The following is an 18,616-nucleotide window of genomic DNA, read 5'->3' as shown; positions in this document are numbered from 1 at the left end:
GTCTTGACTCCTCTACTTTAATATAGTTCCAAGGATGACTCTGTATAAACTTAATTCTTTAATAAGAACATTAGGGGTTTCTAATACTTACTATATAAGATGAAGAAACTGAGGCACAAGTTAAAAACAAAACAAAACAAAACAAAAAAAAACAATCAGTCTCCCAGCTAGAACATGGTGGAACTGTAAATTGATCCTAGGCTGTTTGGTACTAGAGTCTATGCAATAATCCTCTAGTATAAACTGTGTAGAGCCAACACCAGATCCAGTATGTGTGATGACATCAGCCTCTAACAAAGTAAAATATAGTACTTTAGTAGGGAATACAGGTTAAACCACAAATACATTTATTTCTCTAAGAACAGTATGCCATTTTTAAATTAAAAAAAAATTATCAGCTGTCTCTGCAGTTTGTTTGCTCTTATTAAGCTGATAAAAAAAGTCCCAGAGCAGAGCAATTCACAAGCACGATCATTAAGTTGCAAATCTCTCCTTTGTCACAGAGCAAGCATACACTCAAATCCAGAAAATAACTAAGTGTTCCCAGGAGTACCTACATCCATTTGTCATGCATTCCAGCGTCTGATGGCCCCCTTTTCAATCATCTAATCCCTAACCTAGTTTCTTTTTATAGTCTGAAAACAAGGAATCACCTTAGTAAGATATCCCTTCAGAGCACTATTGAAAATATATTAAATACAGAGATACCTCAGATCCCTGTTCTAAACGTTAAAAATATATTAGCACATACAGAAAATATCTGTAGATATATTCTATTATGTTCTAGTGAGGTTTCTTTTCTCTCCCTGTTTGATAATGTCTTCAATTTCTTCTGAGACTTCTCCTTTGTAGTCATTTGGTTCTATTGCATTTAACTTCTTTTGATACTCCAGTGGCAAACCATTTTCTTTTGCACCTAGGCAAATGACCTAAAAATGGTTAAATTAAAAACAAACCTTTTAGTTAGGAGCATGTATTTAATATACAGCTTCATGTGCAGTAGGAGGTATGAAATACTAGTTTTCAGATAACTCTAGAATAAATAATTATAGGACAAAAATACAGAGACAGAGACATTTTTCTCAAAGTGAACATGAATGTGCTAGGAGTTTTCAAAGCCCCAGGACACATCCTCATGGAATATCAATTTTACTCAATAACATGATTTAAGACATTTAAAATTTTTAAAAATTAAGTATAATTAACATACAGTGTTATATTAGTTTCAGATACATAATATGATTCAACAGTTCTTTACATTTCTCAGTGCTCATCATGATAAGTGTGCTCTTAATTCCCTTCGCCTACTTCATCCATCACCTCATCCACCTTCATTCTGGCAAGCACCAGTTTGTTCTCTGTGTTTAAGAATCTGGGTATTTTTTGTTTGTTCGTTTGTCTTGTTTCATAAATTCCACATATGAATGAACACATATGGTATTTGTCTTTCTGTCTGACTTATTTCACTTAGCATTATACCCTCTTGGTCCATCCACGTTATTCCAAATAGCAAGATCTCATTCTTTTTTAGGGCCGAGTAATATTCCATTGCATATATATATTGTTTACACACACACACACATGCATGCACACACATCACATATTATCCATAATTATTGACAGCTGATGGACATTTGGATAGCACCCATAATCTGGCTATTGTAAATAGTGCTGTGATAAACATAGGGTTGCATATATCTTTTCAAATGAATGTTTCCATTTCCTTTGGGCAAATACCCAGTAGTGAAATTACTGCATCGTATGATAGTTCTATTTTTAGTTTTTTGAGGAGCCTCCCCACACTGGTTTCCACAGTCACTACACCAATTTGCATTCCCACCAGCAGTGCATCAGGGTTCCTTTTCCTCCACATCCTCACTAACATTTGTTATTTGTTGTAGTTTTGATTCTAGTCATTCCAACTATTTTAAAATATCTTATGTTAAGACAAAAAGTTATTATATAAAATTGGCAATGTCTGTTAAGAAAAAACACCATTCTTCAAAAACATTTATAGTTTGGAACACTTGGGTGGCTCAGTCGGTTAAGCATCTGACTTCAGCTCAGGTCATGATCCCATGGTTTATGAGTCTGAGCCCTGCACCAGGCTCTGTGCTGACAACTCGGAGCATGAAGCCTGCTTTGGATTCTGTGTCTCCCTCTCTCTCTGCCCCTCCCCTGAGAGCTCATGCTCTCTCTCTCTCAAAAATAAATAAACATTAAATTTTTTTTTTAATTTATGGTTTGGAGGGAGCAGTTTTAGTTTAATCCTGGACTCGACTCTACAAGAGAATTACACAAGAGAATAAATGGCAACTATGTTCAGTGGCACTTCCTAGATCCGTACAAAGCTAACTCATCTAGGCTCCGTACCAGATGATTCCAGATTAGGCCCAGGAACTGGGCACTCCAGGTGCTATGTCCTCATTGGGCCTTCCAAAAGTACCTAATTTTGGATTTCTAAAAAGGGATTGTGGGGTTTCTATCCCACATTCTTTTTCTGTGCTTGTGGGAGTGGTTTCTCTGATTTTGAAAGGCAGTGTGTGACTTTTTTCCCTCCATCCAGGGAAGGAAACATTTCGGCAGCAGGAAATATATTTATTTCTCCATAAAAATAAATCTCGGTGCTATAAAATACTGTTTTGTAGAAGAAAAAAAATGATTACAAAAGCCTATGTATAGAATAAATCTAAAAATACACATATATGTGTTATTTTCTACTTTAGGAAAGAAAATATATGTCTAGAATTATGGCTCATGTATATTTCTAAAAGGTTTTTTTTTAAATAAATACGTTTTAGGAACATGGTTCTCACATTACAAATAAATCTGAACAGTTTTCTATTTGCATTTGCTTGTTACGTAAATAGCATATTTGCATTAAAAACATCCCGATTAAAATGAAGTGTTTATGTAGAATTTAAGAGACACAAAGTCTTTTGAAAACAAGATATTTTTTAGCTTAGCTCAGTGAAAATTAAAAAAGGAATTGCCAGAAGTCTTTATAAGTAGCTTACCTTTTTATATTGGGGAGACGGGGGAGCACTCTCATAATTTTTCATCTGATAACTTCGACAGGTTATTTCTTTTCCTTCTTGAGTATAAACATTAACTTCTATTGGGACATATGTTCCACTTTTAACTCCTTCTTGCCTGAAACCAGAACAGCTAAATTTTAACCATATGTGACTTAGCCAAGTTAGTTTACTGAATTAAAAATTTAACTGTCTATGAATGTATGTCCTCCCTATGTATTTGGGGATATAGAATATATTATAAATATTACCACATCAAAAGTAAACTTAGCATTTAAATTAGAAAGCCTCAGACTTACTTTTAATTGGTATACTTCTAACAGATCTCTATATTCTATCTGAAAACATGCTTGAATGTAGTTATTTTAATCTTTATACCCCTAAAGATTGTTCTCCAGGCTATAAAAAACAACTGTTCTGACAGCAAGAGACTATCCACCCAGAGAAAAATAAAGAGAATGGTTCACTCTCATTCACCAGTGACATAAAGTATGAAGCATATCATAATCTGTTCTTATCAAGTCCTACTCTATTTTGCCAGCTTTCTTTGTATACATGTTCTACCATACAACTCTTGAGAGCTCTAGTTCTAAGAAAGTATCAAAGCATTTCTAATATGTTGTCAGTTTTTAATTATTGTTACTTTTTTTACTGATTCAACTGCCACCCTAAAGAATTGTCTTTTAAAAATTGACTCTAATAGAAACTGAACTGCTTTGAAACGAATACAAAGAGGCAGTAATTACAAACATCTTTGTGCTTTTTCACAGAATGAAACTACAAAGAGATTTTTTTAATAAAAGATAAAAAGAACAAAAATAAGGACTTCCATTTTTTACAGAAGAGATTATAAACATCCTCCCCAAATCTCAATCAGAATGTAATCCCTGGGGCGCCTGGATGGCTCAGTTGGTTAAGTGTCCAACTCTTGATCTCAACTCAGGTCTTGACATCAGGGTCATGAGTTCAAGCCCCACACTGGGCTCTATGCTGGGCATGAGGCATACTTAAAAAGAAAAAGTGTGACCCTTCTAGGATTTTTTTTAAATATAAACTCTATGTCCAACATGGGGCTTGAATTCACAACCCTGAACAAGAATTACACGCTCTATGGACTGAGCCAGCCAAGCACCCCAAGGCTTTTCTTTTTAGGAAATGCATAATATACCTTTTATGTTAACTCTAAAGTGTAAAGAATGTAGTATATGGTTTGAAAAACCAACACATATATACACATCTTTGCATATAATCCACTTTCTGAATAGTTATTATTTAACTTATAATTAGAAGCCACCTACTCATCCAGAGAACTTAAATTGCTTTTGTTCATTTTCCATACTACTCCCCATACTTCATCGCCAGGACTTTGAAAAATGGTGGCTATACCTCCATGCCAAGTTTCACTTGTTTTGCCTTGGGAATTGCCAAAGTCAAGCTGAAAATCCTACAGAGGAAACCAAAAAGATATGATTAATGTTCATGTGAACCAAAACATCCCTTCTCAAAAATCAAAAATTACCTTGAACTCCACGCAATGAAAACATAAACTTTGAGTTCCTTCTGTGTATAAGAAACTGTAAAAAATATAAAGATAAACAAGGACCCAGAACTCAAGGACTTTATTTTTTCATATTCTTCTTTAAAAATAAAATAAATGCTGAATATATTATATGTATACATATCTTACCATAAACAGGTTTAAAAAGGTTTAAAAAATTCTGCAATCCCAATGCCTTCAAACAACTATTTTCATTTTTGAAGATTACACCCCAGTCTACCTACACATACATAGATTTTTAACTTAGAGGCAACCATAGTACACATAATTGTTGAAGATGCGTAGCTACGTAGGGGCTATATAACCTTTTCTCCTCTTTTATGAAGGTAGAGAGAACCCTAATAGCATCATATATCACTACGTTTGCCCTCAAGAAACTGGCATTTGAGGGTGATTTGTATACTTATTAATTTAAAATTCATGAATTCTACTATTATATCTATAATAATCATAAGGGCAGCTAACACTAGAACATTACTAGATTACATATACTGTGCTATGAGCTTTACATGGACTCTCATTTTTATTCTGCCAACAACTTTATCTTTCTCACTTAACAGCAAGAAAAATTGTAGTGTATCAAGCAACTTGTCTAAGGTCTCACAACTAATAAGTAATGGAGTCAGGCTTCTAGTTTTGCTTCTTCCCTCTTAGGGATGGGTAAACAGAGGAGATAATTCTTGGGAAGATTAAAAACACTTCCCTGGCTGTTTAGTGTAGGAAACTTTCTTTCCATCTTTCCAGAGCTTAGTTTCCTTAATAATAAAAAAAAAAAAAGTTGCACTAGATACTAACTCTAGGGTTAATAATTTATCTTTGTCACCTTTATTTTCTTAAAAACGTCAGACACTCAGGAGAAAGGCTGGTTTGAGTACCTTCAGTTGGTGCGCTGGATGTTCTAGGACCAAGTGGCCCTTGTAGGACATCAGGAGAGCTGACAACAGGTTACAACCACACTAGGTACTGCCTATTACCAAATCCAACAGACAATCTTCATTCCTCCTCTTGCTCCACTTTCCTGCTGCTTCTGACATAGTCAACCACCCCGTCTTGATCTGCCTCTTCCTAACTTTCAGACTCTTCCCTGATCTCAATTCCCTTTGCTAAGTCCTCCTCCATACCTGGTCTTTAGATGGTAGAGTTTCTGGGGCTCAGTTTAGGCTCCTTTCTCTGCTCATCAGCAATTTGCTCAAGATGATCTATCCCCTCCAATGACTTTAAATACCATCCAGTATTCCACTCCACTTTTAAGCCCGGATCTGTCTTCTAAACTTCAAAAGTGCTTAGAACACAGTGAATAATAAATGCTCACTAATATTTTTCTGCTCGTTTGGGTGTATAAGAAGCTTCTCAAACTCAGTATGTTTAAACTGAGCTTAACTTTCCCTTCCAAACTGATGCTCCTCTTCTTTTTACAAGCACCACCATCATCTACCCTATTGCACCAAAAACCTTGGTCACCCCAGTTACCTCTTCCTCCCTTCAAGATCAGTCATTCAAGGCTTAACACTGTTATCTCCTAAATATCTCCCAAACCCATCTACCCTCTAGGCCACCGAGATAACTCCAGTTCAAAGTGCCATTATCTTTAGCATGAATTACTTCTAAATCTTTCTACCTGGGCTTCCCCCATTCACTGTTGTCCCCCCTTCCAGTCCATTTTCTATAGCAACCAGAATGAGCTCAAAGTTGTGAATCTGATCTCTCATTTGCTGAAATTCTGCAAACAGGGCTTTTCATAGCTCTCAAGATAAAAACCAGTCTTCTGTGGTCCTGTGACATGTGGCCCTTCCTCTCTAGTCATCATCCTCTATCCTCCTCACACACTCAACTCCAGCCATAGTGGCTGGAAGACCTAGCGTCTTCTTTCAGGAGGAATTTGTACACACTGTTCCTTCTATTTTCTTAGCCTCCCCCTGTCCAATCATCCAGGTCTCAGCTTAAAAGTCATACTTTCAGGAAGGGCATTACAGAGCCCTTAGGTCAAAACCCCACTCCAATAGCACCTAGTACATCTCCTTTTTTCTTTTTTAAAGGCTTTGTTTGTTTTTAAAGATCAGTTTTAGGTTCACAGCAAAACTAAGAGGGAGGTACAACCTGTCTCCTTTTTTAAACTCACCATATCTGTAACTGAATAATCATTTGCCTGATAGCTCTTCCATTTGCCCCAACTATAAGCATCTGAACTTCTTTTCCACATTTAGGCAATTCCCTACCTTAGGAGTCGGGGTTGGGGGATGGGTAGAAAGTTCTATAGCCGACCTCCCATTTTTGAAGCTTCAGATGCCAAAAGTTGGTTCTCCCAGCTCTGCTTGTAGTCAGGGCATGGGCACGTGGCCAAGAGTAAGCCAGCGGGACACCCATGAGGGACTCTGTCTGAATCAGAAGCTGGTGTTGCGCCTAAGGTCGATGGACACTACACCCTGGGGGTGGTGGCCACATCTAGGTTTTCAGAACGGTAGAGGTGTGGTGATGGCAGCCCAGGCAAGGTCCAGAGCAGGTGGTGTCAGTGATGCACGTTGCAGCGTCCATGTTTACCACGTTCAGCGGTGGTACACGGCGGCCTCCCGGGCTGGTTCTGTCTGTGATGCTGACTGTGGTGTGGTCGCTGTGCCTTCCATTATGCCTCCCTGTGTGTGTGTGTGTGTGTCCATGCAGGCAGGCTTCTAAGTTGGCTCTGCAACTCAAAGTGGGGCTTGAACTCACCACTCTGGGATCAAGAGTTGCATGCCCCACCTGCTGAGTCAGCCAGCGCCCCTCTGCCTGCCAGGGCCATCAGCTCTGTAGTCCTACCTTCCTGGTCATTCCGCGAGCCCTCCAACAGCCTTTCCACACATTCTTTTTCTGCTTAAATCAGCCACTTTCTGTTGCTTGCAACTAAGAACCCTGACAACACCATAGGCCTTGCTTGTCTAATTCAGCAATGTCAAAAGGTTTCGCACAGGGTTTTTTGTTTGTTTGCTTTTGTTTGTTTGTTTGTTTGTAATCAATCACCTTTGTGTCTGCAGGGAAGACTATCTCCCAAATGAATCTACCAAGGTGGGTCATGGTGCATCCAGACGCTGGACTTAGCTGGCATCACCCCACACTATGGATAAGACGCGGTGCCAGCTTTCAGGACCTCTCCGATTAGGGGCGAAAAGACCGTGAATGGAGTTTTACAAACAGCAGGTGACAAGTCCTGCCGCGAAGGTGCGGGAGGGAACGGAAAGCAACGGATTCCCTGCCTTGGGGTCGGAGAAGGCGTCTCAGAGGCACCAAGCAAGCGAATGGATCCTGGGAGCGTGCCCCTTCAGCTGGAAGGCACGAGAGGGGCGGCCGGACCTAGGCAGAACGGGCAGCCTATGGGAAAGTCAGGAGGAGGCTCTAGGGGACCCAGGCAGGCTTGCCCAGGAGGGTAGAAACCAGACGGCGAAGAGAGCCCGGACCTACTCTTCATCAGCAAGAGGTGGATTCCAGGCCCTGAGAAAGCGACTCCTCGAAATCCTGCCCCCTCGTCCGCGGGGTGGGCACGACGCCGCAGGGGCCGCGGGCAGCACTGACCTGCAGGCGGGCCACGCAGCAGAACTCAGCTGAGGGGTTTCGGAGGTGGATCCGCTCAGTCAGCAGATTGCTACCGTAGGCGAAGTACAGAAAACTCTCCCCCTCCTGGCCCCGGAGGTCCTCACAGCCCGAGTTCGCCATGTTCCAACCGGACACCTGCACAGCAGCGGTGTCGGAGGTAAGAGTGTAGGAAGAGGACTGCAAGCTTCCCAACTTCTGTGGCTAAAGCGCCGGCGACTCTAGAGTTAAGGGAAACGCGGGAAGCGTGGGTCGGGAAGAGTCGGATGCGACCACTCTTCTGATTGGCTGCCGGTCACAAATGTTGAGTCACCCCCTCTGATTGGCCAAGCCCACCGCCTCCTCTCCATTCTCCAGTTAGGATTCTGAAATGCTCAGTCCTGAGGCGACCGGGAGACGACTTTTCATTGGACATGGTCCTCTGTTGTCCCGCCCCAGTGCTTCTGGGGATCCAATCAGGATCCCTCCGATTGGTGAGTGCGCGGGCGCTATGTGGAGGTTGGTCAGGTCTGGTGCGTTTAGTTTTCGGGGTCGTATCGCGAGCGTCCCAGCTTGTTTTTTCAGCTTCAGGTGACGCAAGTGTGGTTTCCTGGCTGTGGGTGCTTTTTGGGAAGCTCTGGGCACCCCTGAAGCGAAACAGCTGCCCTGGCCGCACCCCCGACGGTTCCTTCGCCTGGCAGCTCGCTTCCGTCCCGGCCTTCGGGTTTGGAGCAGTCGGTTACGACGGATCTGTTCCCTCCACAGGGTGGTTCCAGCTGTCCCAGCCTTGATCATCTGCGTGGACGCCCCTCCGAATGTCTGGGACTTCCTTACCCGACGGAAGTAGCGAGTCCGGTTCAAATCCCGATGCAGCCATTTAACTGGCCACGTACGCTTGGGCATCTCTCATCTGTTATCTCCTTTTAAAATAGAGATTTTAATATAAATTAGGATCACAGTTACATAACTTATGATCCCCCATACCATAGGGTTGGTTTAAGTACTTTAAGAATAGTTTTTTTAATGCTATGAGGCACAAAAGCTCCAGTGTGAAATAAGATATAAAAGTATGAGAACAATGAAATAAAATCTTGCATCCTTAAACTTTGAAATGAAAATATCCATTTGAACTCAGGGCAATGGCTATCCTTGGTACCCAGATTTTGATTTCTAAGTACCACTCTCCACTAAAAGGTACCGGGGATCATTGGAGAAATGGTTTATACCAAGTCAAAAGCTGGGAATGAATAGGAGCGCTTGGAACATCTTGTGACAAAAGTCTGAATGTATCCAAGAAAAATGAGGTACTTTCAAAAGGACATGGGAGCCAGCTTGAAGGAATGCCCACTGGCCCGAAGTAGAACAATATGAGTATCAAAAATAATGACTTCAATGGATTCAAAGTGTCAGATATAAAAGTCCCACCAGAAGAGTAAGCAAAATATAAAAAACAGTTTCTAAAAACCTTATTTGCCATCGTGCCTATTACAGCAACTCTTTACTCTGAAAAGTGGTAATTTAAGAAAACAAACATTTATCCTACCCTTCTAATGGCTGCTGTATTTGAGGGGTAACCAAATCGTTCCAGTTAATGAGGAAACACTTCTCTTTACAAAAGTATGCCAGCTAAATAATGTAGAATGAATGATAGAATGAGAAAATCATGATTTTGTAGCCCCTAATGAAATAACTGATTTATGCCAGGATCATCAATGAAAACATTTGGTGAAAGGGTGTTAAGGAACAGAATATTCACATAGGGCCAAGTTACCGCCCAAGGATTACTCGGTGTAGTCAGAAGAAAAACAATGACAATGAAGAAATCTGGTCCCTCCCACCATAACCTAGATCAATCTCATAATCACTAAAAGTGTACCAACCTGATATTATTATGTCTCTCCTGATGTGATACAATACGAAGCACCAGTATGGTCTGTGAAGTATTGTTTCCCAAACTCTTTCACTTCTATAATCAAGCATAAGCAGGAACTACAAGGATAGAAAAATAGAAATGATACCAAGAGAAAACAATCAGAAAAATCCTAACAAATGGTGGGACATCCTGCAGAACAAATGAACAAATGGCTGTTTCTTACATTAAGTCAGTGTAATTTAAAAAAGAGAAAAGGCAGGACTGAGGGCTGGCTGTTCTAGGTTAAAAGAAACTAAGAGACCTGATAACTACATGCAATGGCTTGTCCTTGGTTCTGGTTCGGTAAACCAGATATAAAAGATATTTTGGAGACAAAGAAATCTGAATACGAAGTAGGGGATGAGATGATATAATTGATTGCTTTTTTTTCTAATTAGGTATGATAATAGCCTTGTGTTATGTGGAAAGATCTCGTTTTAGATATACATATTAATGTATTTAGGCATAAAATGTTTGCTATCTGTATTTTAAAATAATTTAGAAAAATTGGGATATGGAAAGTGTTAAATGTTCAATTAACTGATGTGTATATGGATGTCCATTCTCTTATTCTAGCTATTCTTTTCTATATATTTGAACATTCTCATGTTAAAAAGTCAAAAAAGAAAAATGGTGATATTTTTGTGTGGTTTTTTAAATTTTTAATTTATTTTTGAGAGAGAGAGCATGAGCAGGATTTGGGGAGGGACAGATATAGAGGAGAACAGAAGATCTGAAGTAGGTTCAGCGCTGACAGTAGGGAACCCAATGTGGGGCTGGAACTCACAAACCATGAGATCACGACCTGAGCCGAAGCCAGACACTCAATCAGCTGAGCCACCCAGGCGCCCCCAAAAATGGTGATATTTGTAAAGCACTGGGCAGACAGTGAGCACTCAATAAGCAGTAACACTGTTGTTACATAACCGGAAAATAGTAAGGTTGATCCCCTCTCCCATCCCCCAAACATCAAGGTAGAACTTGAAACGTATACTTGGTAACTTCAGTAAGCAAGTTGCTCTCACTGGCAAGGTGGTGCTCTATTGCATCAGAATTTTCAAGGCCTCTGCTTTGGAGCACTCCCGCTTAAAATGTCCTGCATTTTAAATTGCTTTTAGACATTCTAAATATATTTGTTATCTAATTATTTTCTAAGGTCTTTGACTTTTTTCTCACCTTATATTTCTCACTAATTGCTTAATTTTATGGTTACTGATTTTTCTTAATACCTTTTTACAAAAATTTTCTGAAGCACCAATTATTTCCTCAAACACTGAAAAATCTTTCCTTACGCCCATTAAGCATTTTATTTAGCTTCCCCATGTAGATTGCTGTGTACTGACCCCTGTTGGCTGAGGTGGTGGATAGCAAGTGTTTTTTGTTTTTCCAACTTTAACCAAAGCTTGGTTAATAATATTCGTTAACATTCATTGAGCACTTATCAAATGCCAAGCACCAACCTAAACTCATATATATTAACTGATTTAATCCTAAAAATAGCCCTATGCAAAAAGTGCTAATATTACTCTCATTTTACAGTTGAGGAAGCTGAGGTAGGTTAACTAACTTGCCCCAGGCTCTAACTAGCAACAACTGGCACATAGTTTAACAGCCAGGCACTCTGATTCTAGAGTCGTTACTGGATACTGCTTCCCAAACTTCTCAAACTGAAAAGCTCAGGTGGCCTAAAAAAAACTGGTTATTAACCCACTTTCAAGTACAATCTCTACCTTATCTATAAAGATTATGAAATAATAATTCTGGCTTTCAATCACTTGTAATGAGTTAACGTGGTCAGATTTATCTCAAGTGCCATTATTCAATCAAGTGGTCTTTGAAGTTTTTTATTGTTATTAAGATTGTTGAACACACACACAATGTATATGGTATACTACCTACAAAATGACAATTTAAAAATAACTGTCATGTTAATGCAAAGCATACATTTAGGGTCAAGTTAATTATAAATAATAGTGGATAAAATCCATATTTCAAATAATCCTCTTGCAAATTTCCATTTTTTGGCTGACCTTATTGGATCTTATTAGATCATCTTTATTTTTATATCATAATGTAGGTGGTAAAGCGCTTATACCAGAAGTCAGAAATGTGAGCTTGGTACCTTTCTATTTTACTTGTGCTTGCAATTTTAGTAAGAGCTTTAGTCCAGTTTTTTACAGAAATCGTTTTTTGTGAGAATTAGTTCTCTGTGAATCCACTAAGCAAACACCAGTGAGTTGCAGTAAGTCACAAGATACAGAAAGTGAATGAATGAGGGCCAGTACCACCACCACCCCTTCCTCGGAAAGACCCTCCCACCCATCCAACAGGATACCGCATCTCTTATGAGACATGATGACTGTTTGAGTCTGAGGTCTAGTGTCAGAGTAAAGCTAAATACTTATATTAGGATATAACCACATATACTAAATGGAGTAAAATACAGTAAATCAAAATTATAATATTTTAGCTCACAAAATAGATTTTTGTTTTCATACTTCAGTAGATTAACTTGCTCACCCACTTTGAATAACTGATTTTAGCATTATCATTTTATTTATTTATTTAAAAATTTTTTTAATGTTTATTTATTTTTGAGACAGAGAGACACAGAGTGTGAGCAGGGGAGGGGCAGAGACAGAGAGGGAAACCCAGAATCTGAAGCAGGCTCCAGGCTCTGAGCCATCAGCACAGAGCCTGATGCAGGGCTCAAACCCACAAACTATGAGATCGTGACCTGAGCTGAAGTCAGCCGCTTAACCGACTGAGCCACCCAGGTGCCCGAATTTATTTATTTTTGAGAGAGAAAATGTGAGTGTGAGCAGGGAAGGGGCAGAGAGAGAGCAAGAAAGAATCTCACATAGGCTTCACACGATCTCATGACCGCAAGATCATGACCTGAGCCTAAATCAAGAGTTGGACACCCAGCTGACTGAGCCACCCACATGCCCCTATCATTTATTTATTTATTTACTTATTTATTTTAGAGAGAGAGCATGACTGGAAGAGAGGGGTAGAGGGAGAGAGAAAAAGAATCTTAAGCAGGCTCCACTCTCAGTGTGGAGTCTGACTCGGAGCTAGATCCCAGGATCTTGGGATCATGACCTCAAGAGTCAGACACTCAACTGACTGAGCCACCCAGGCGCCTCTAGCATTATCATTTTAAAAACAACACTTCAAGGTAAAACATTTGCATGTCATGGCACGTTTGAAGAGTTGTATAGTAAGGCTATGTGTCTCCTGAGTAAGGTCAAGCTGGCTGCTTAGGCAAGGCCATTCAGGGCAGTAGCACTATCGCGGGACAGATAGGACTGGTTCTCATGAATCCATTTCTTAGCTCTGTGGATTGGAAAATTCTGTCTTGGGTCTGGGAGCAGATACACACTAACTAGACTTACAAGAGATAGATGTACACATCAGAATGCCAGTTAGTTGATATTCAATGAGAGCTGTAACAAATAAACCAGATTTGTGAGTTCACTGATCAATGCATTTTCTTCACAATAAATTCACATGAGAAGGCTCCAGACACAAGTTTATCATGTTAGGAACTACAGTTCAGGTGGTTAAAGAGGAAGGAATAAGAGGAGTGACAGGAGATGAGGCTGAGAGACAGGCAAGGGCCAGCTCATGCAGCACCCCGAAGGCCATGTTAAGGAATCTGGATTTTATTCTAAGAAATGAAAGGCTATTTGGGTGTTTGGGCAGAGATACGATCTGATTTACTTTTCAATAGGATAATTCTAGCTGCTGAGTGGAGAATCGATTCTAAGGGGATAAAGACGCTATTTAAGAGACACATAAAGAAGCTGTTGCAGAAGTTTTGACAAGAGTGGATGGTGGCCTTGGACTAGGGTAGTGGGAGTGAAGCAAGAGAGAAGAGAATTGTTTTGGGGTCCTATTTATGGTAGAGAAGATTGGACCTGCTGAAGATTGGAGGGGTCATTCCATGCCTACCAAACAACTTTGCAATTCTAGTCTGTCTCCTTAGTAGAGTCTCCTTCTAGAAGGAAGCCCTGAGCAAAGATCATAGGGATGTGATTTTTCCTGCTAATTCCAGTGTTCCTTCTTGAGAATTTGAACTTGAGTCTGGGCAGGTTAAGTGACTCACTGGGCGCTGAGACTGTAGCTTGTGATGCTCTGAGCTGGTGTTCGCCACGTTTGCACAGATGGAATGGGAAGAGGAGGAAGGTGACCTGAGTGACAGAAAAGAAAGCAGACCACACCTAAGGAGAGAATGGAGCTAGAGAAACTCAAGTCCTGAGCTCACTGAAGTGTCTGGCTCCAGTTGTTACCAGACCCAGCTGCATTTCTCACTTCGTTTTTCCCATGATAGTCTCATAAGCCTGTTTTTCCACACTGGTAATTAAAGGATTCTATTAAATGCACATAGGTTATGAGGAATACAGCATATTTAATCCCACCACAATTTTAATTTATTTTATTTTACTTTATTTTATTTTATTTGAGAGAGAGCATGAGAGGGGGAGAGGGGGGCAGAGGGAAAGTGAGAATCCAAGCAGGCTCCATGCTCAGTGTGGAGCCTGACATGGGGCTCAATCCTATGACCCTGGAAGATGCTTAATCAACTGAGCCACCCAGGCGTGCCCCCCACAACAATTTTTTAGAGTGTGTCTTGAAGATTTTTAGCTCCCAAAGTATTTTGCTATGCCTGTATTATTTTAAATATATATTAGTGACCTCAAGTATGGAGAAGTCATTAATCCTATGTGGTACCAGGTTACGCAGGCAGTATGAAATAAATATGAACCTCCAACAACTGCAAGGATGTGGAATAAGCAGTTATGGAGAGAGAAATTGTATTTGCTGCCTAAAACCTGACATGAGTTACCTTTGACTCATCGCTTTCTTTCAAACCCTATATCCTATCAGTCAGTAAGATCTGCTGCCATCTGCTGTCCTCTGCATTCTCACACTTACCACCCTCTCCCTGGTGGCTTTATCTCACACCTGGATTACGGCCACAGCTGCCTAGCTGTTTCCCTGACTCTGCTTTTCTCTGGAGATGGAGTAAGGAGGGGGGATCACATGAGGGCAGCACCGAAAGGGTTTGGAGAATGGTTAAGTTGTTCAATTTCAGTAGAGCAGTAGGTTCATATTAGGGAGTGGGAGTTTAGTTTGGAAGGAGACTAGCATGATTTATGGGAGGGTCTTGAATTTTGCACTAAAAAGCTCAGACTATTTGGTGGTCAATGGGGAGACATTTTTGACTTTTGAGCAGAGATGGGCCCTCCTGCACCTTTGGGAACTCATTTTTGTGGCTGTGTGGAGGATGGCCTGGGAGGGAGTAGGACAGAGAGATGGTTGAGGGCTGGACACAAGTTCATTGCAATAGGCCAGGTCATAAAAGTCAGAGCTAGGGCAGCAATTACAGACTGGAAATGAAGGGATGGAAAGGAGTGAAGACCTATTCTTTTAATTTGCTTTTATCATATCAGTCCTTTGTGCAGAAACCTTGTGAGGCTGTCTGTTGTCTATTTATCAAGTTCAAGCTCTTGTGCAAGCTTTTTGTTATCTGATTCCATTCTGCATGGCCAGGCTGATTTCTCAGCTTATGGCAAACCCTTTGGAGGCAGGGACCACACCTTATATTTTTGTACACCTACAGTGCTTATTACCACAGCATAGATGAATAATAAATATATGTTGATTAATCAAGCTAGAGTAAAAATCTCCCTTAGCCTTCACACAGGCTCCCAAAGCCTTTTTTCTCTATGATTTTTTTCCAGCTTTCCTTGACTTACTGGGAGGCATTTATCCTTTACCTCTGATTTAAGATTTAAAAATGTATACTGATGCTTTAGCATACAGGATTCTGCATACATTTTATTAGCCATAGTGGTATTTATATCTCCTCTCAACTTATGGCCACATGACTGGGAAGCATGCCAGAATATATTAAACCAGAAATGTTCCAAAGGATAAAAAGAGTAAAATTCTGGTAGGGAATAATTTCTCAAGATGTTTGATAGAGAATCTGTATTCTCGTTTTGAGATTAGCCCTGGAAAGTAGTTCCAATATAGTTTTTGTAGTGCTTAGTTACATGGTCTTTGTTATCTCTATATTTCTATGTATTTATATCTATAACCATACACTTTGGAAAGGCACATGCCAAGCTGCTAACAGTGCTTTACCTGTGGGAAGGGAAATAGAGTTGGAAGGGTGGGGAATAGGAAAGAAGCTTTCATTGTTTTCATTCTGTATTCTTCAGTATTTTTTGCATGTCTGAGCATGTATTCTTGTATTACTTTTACTATGTTAAGATACATTATTAAATTCATATCCTATGGAATTTTAAGTCTGTATCTAGTGATCTAGTGTCAGGAGGGTAAAAAGAAGGGTGATGACTAAATTAATTGCTCAAAATGAATACAGATGCAGCAAACACATTCCCAAGTAGGTCTGCCTTTCGACACATCATATAATTAGGCCAGAGTAGGTCAGTCTTGCTCTGTGGAAGGATACAACCCCATTCTGAGAGGCCCGCAGCTGCAGAATCTCAGTGGGTCTATCGGGATGTGCCCTCTGCCCTGCGAGATGCCAGTGGACACAAGACCCTGAATGTTTCCCCAGTCTGGTTTAGGAGAAGGCCACACATATAGTTTAGGACAATGGCCTGCTACATCCTACTGCCAACCTTAAGTCACCCCAGAAACATCTGGAAATATAGCAATTCAGCTATCTCCATGTCATTTACCATAGCTACATTAGATCGAAATAAACCAATTCCAAAATTTATTACCATTCATGTTAAAGTCTGACAAACTGCGTCATAACTAATATATTTATCTCTTCATTTTATATGTCCATGTTATTTGTAACACTTTAAGTTCAACTGAAATTAAAATGTAAAGGAAGAATATTGCTGCGTGTTTCTATGACAATAATAGCAGTAATATAAGCAATAACACTTTAGAATATAGATTTACTTAAGTGAGAATCCCAACATTTCCCTTGGTGATAGACCTCATTCTCTTCTCCTAGATATTTAAACTCAGTAAATTCTAACTATCATGTATAATAATTAGAGGAGAGCCAAGGTTTTCCCAATGTCCCCATAGGAAGCATGACTTTGGAATGAGGCCTCGTTTAAGCATTTGGAAGCATTTACAGAAAGTGAGAACTGTGCTTAATTAATGTGCTTGGATTTCATGTTTTCAGTCTATTCAACAATATTTAGTCAACAATTAACACTTCTCAGAGACATATACTCCAGTGAAGCGTTTTACTTGACTATAAAACAACTCTGGATGTTTGGAAATCTTTCCAGAATAGCTGATCTAGTGCTGGTGTCAACCTTTTTTCTTCTTCATTATTTTCTGCTTTCACACGAATACAACACATCCCAATAATAGAGCTCCCAAAAGGCATCTCTACTTTTTGTCTTTGTTAAATGCTTATTGGCTGAGAAGACAACAGAAACTCTAGATAGCTGAGTAACAGAAACTCAGATGGCTCACTGAAAATGACAGTCATTCATGGGGGAAATAGGTATGTTTTGTGTGTAGAGAAGAAACTTGCTTCAGTAAGTCATTCTCTAAGCTTCCTGAGGATAGTGCATTTTATATGCATCTTTTTTAGGTGCCTTAAGAGCTATGTCTCAAGCTAGCCAGATCATATGAGTTTTATTAGCATTCATATACTTTAGAATTTTATTTCCATGAGCCAACAATTCTACTCTTAGCTATATGCCCAAACAAACTGAAAACAGGTACTCAAACAAGTACTTGTGCGTGAATATTCAGAGCAGCACTATGCACAACAGCCGAAAGGTGGAAATAACCCAAAGTCGATTAGCTGACGAATGAATAAATAAAAGGTGGGCTATCCATACAATGGAGTATTATTCTGCCATAAAAAGGAATGAAGTACTGATACATGCTACAATATGGATAAACCAAAAGAAAAAATTATGGTAACTGAAAGAAGCCAGATATAAAAGGTCACAGATAGTATGACTCCATCTATATGAAATATCCAGAACTGATAAACCTATAGAAACAGAAAACTGACTGGTGGTTACTAGGGGCTGAGGGGAGGTGGGGTACAGGGTTTTATTTTAGGGGGTGATGACAAAATCTTGGAACTGGAAAAAGGTGGTGGTTGCCCAACATTGTGAATGTACAACATGACACTTGGTTGTTCACTTTGACGTGGTTAATTTCAGGTTATGTGACTTTCACCTTAATAATAATTAAAAAGGCCAAAAAAACCTTTGTTTCCCAGAGTTTCTCATTAGTAGTGTGAGAAATAATAGCAGGATATTGGTGGACAACTTGGGTATCAAGTTACTCTGATTTGTTTTTTTAAAATAGTTTATTGCCAAGTTGGTTTCCATATAACACCCAGTGCTCTTCCCCACAGGTGCCCCCCACGATGACCATCACCTTCCAAGTTACTCTGATTTGAAGTGAGGGTGAGGAGTTTTACCGATTGGACATGTCTCCCAGACAGGTCACTCCCGTTCCCATATACACTCTGCTGGAAAAATGTGACGCCCTTACTATTCGTCAAGGGATGATAGCAGAACCTTTGCCTCTGGTAGGTGT

General features: G+C 39.9%; 1 protein-coding gene and 1 long non-coding RNA gene across 3 annotated transcripts; one reads left to right on the top strand and one right to left on the bottom strand.

Moving 5' to 3' along the window:
• Positions 1 to 324: 324 nt before the first annotated feature.
• Positions 325 to 8,486, bottom strand: GGCT (gamma-glutamylcyclotransferase). 2 transcript variants are annotated; one of them, XM_029925627.1, is made up of 4 exons: positions 8,137 to 8,486; positions 4,334 to 4,479; positions 3,018 to 3,153; positions 325 to 929 (listed from the first exon to the last, which is right to left on the bottom strand). In XM_029925627.1, the coding sequence occupies exons 1-4, from the start codon at positions 8,275 to 8,277 to the stop codon at positions 777 to 779; spliced, it is 576 nt and encodes a 191-aa protein (XP_029781487.1). In that variant the 5' UTR covers positions 8,278 to 8,486; the 3' UTR covers positions 325 to 776. The 2 variants fall into 2 exon arrangements, with proteins under 2 accessions (XP_029781487.1, XP_029781497.1); XM_029925637.1 differs by lacking the exon at positions 8,137 to 8,486 and adding an exon at positions 6,856 to 7,585.
• A 160-nt stretch (positions 8,487 to 8,646) lies between these two features.
• Positions 8,647 to 18,598, top strand: LOC115280639. Its single transcript, XR_003903864.1, has 3 exons — positions 8,647 to 8,724; positions 8,899 to 9,022; positions 18,432 to 18,598. It is a non-coding gene; the product is annotated as an uncharacterized LOC115280639 (long non-coding RNA).
• Positions 18,599 to 18,616: the final 18 nt, after the last annotated feature.

This window comes from Suricata suricatta, chromosome 2 (genome assembly GCF_006229205.1).
Source record: "Suricata suricatta isolate VVHF042 chromosome 2, meerkat_22Aug2017_6uvM2_HiC, whole genome shotgun sequence".
NCBI classification, from domain to species: Eukaryota; Metazoa; Chordata; class Mammalia; order Carnivora; family Herpestidae; genus Suricata; species Suricata suricatta.
The sequence above is the reverse complement of the archived record's forward strand: the minus strand, read 5'-3'. Positions and strand labels throughout refer to the sequence as shown.

Bases quoted from the DNA above. Each gene is read 5' to 3' on its own strand.
- GGCT (XM_029925627.1), bottom strand. From the start codon at position 8,277: ATGGCGAACTCGGGCTGTGAGGACCTCCGGGGCCAGGAGGGGGAGAGT. The intron at 3,154-4,333 runs GTAGGTGGCTTC...TTCTGGTTTCAG, and splicing joins AATTTAAGTTCTCTGGATGA to GCAAGAAGGAGTTAAAAGTG. The intron at 930-3,017 runs GTAAGCTACTTA...AACCATTTTTAG, and splicing joins CGTCTCCCCAATATAAAAAG to GTCATTTGCCTAGGTGCAAA.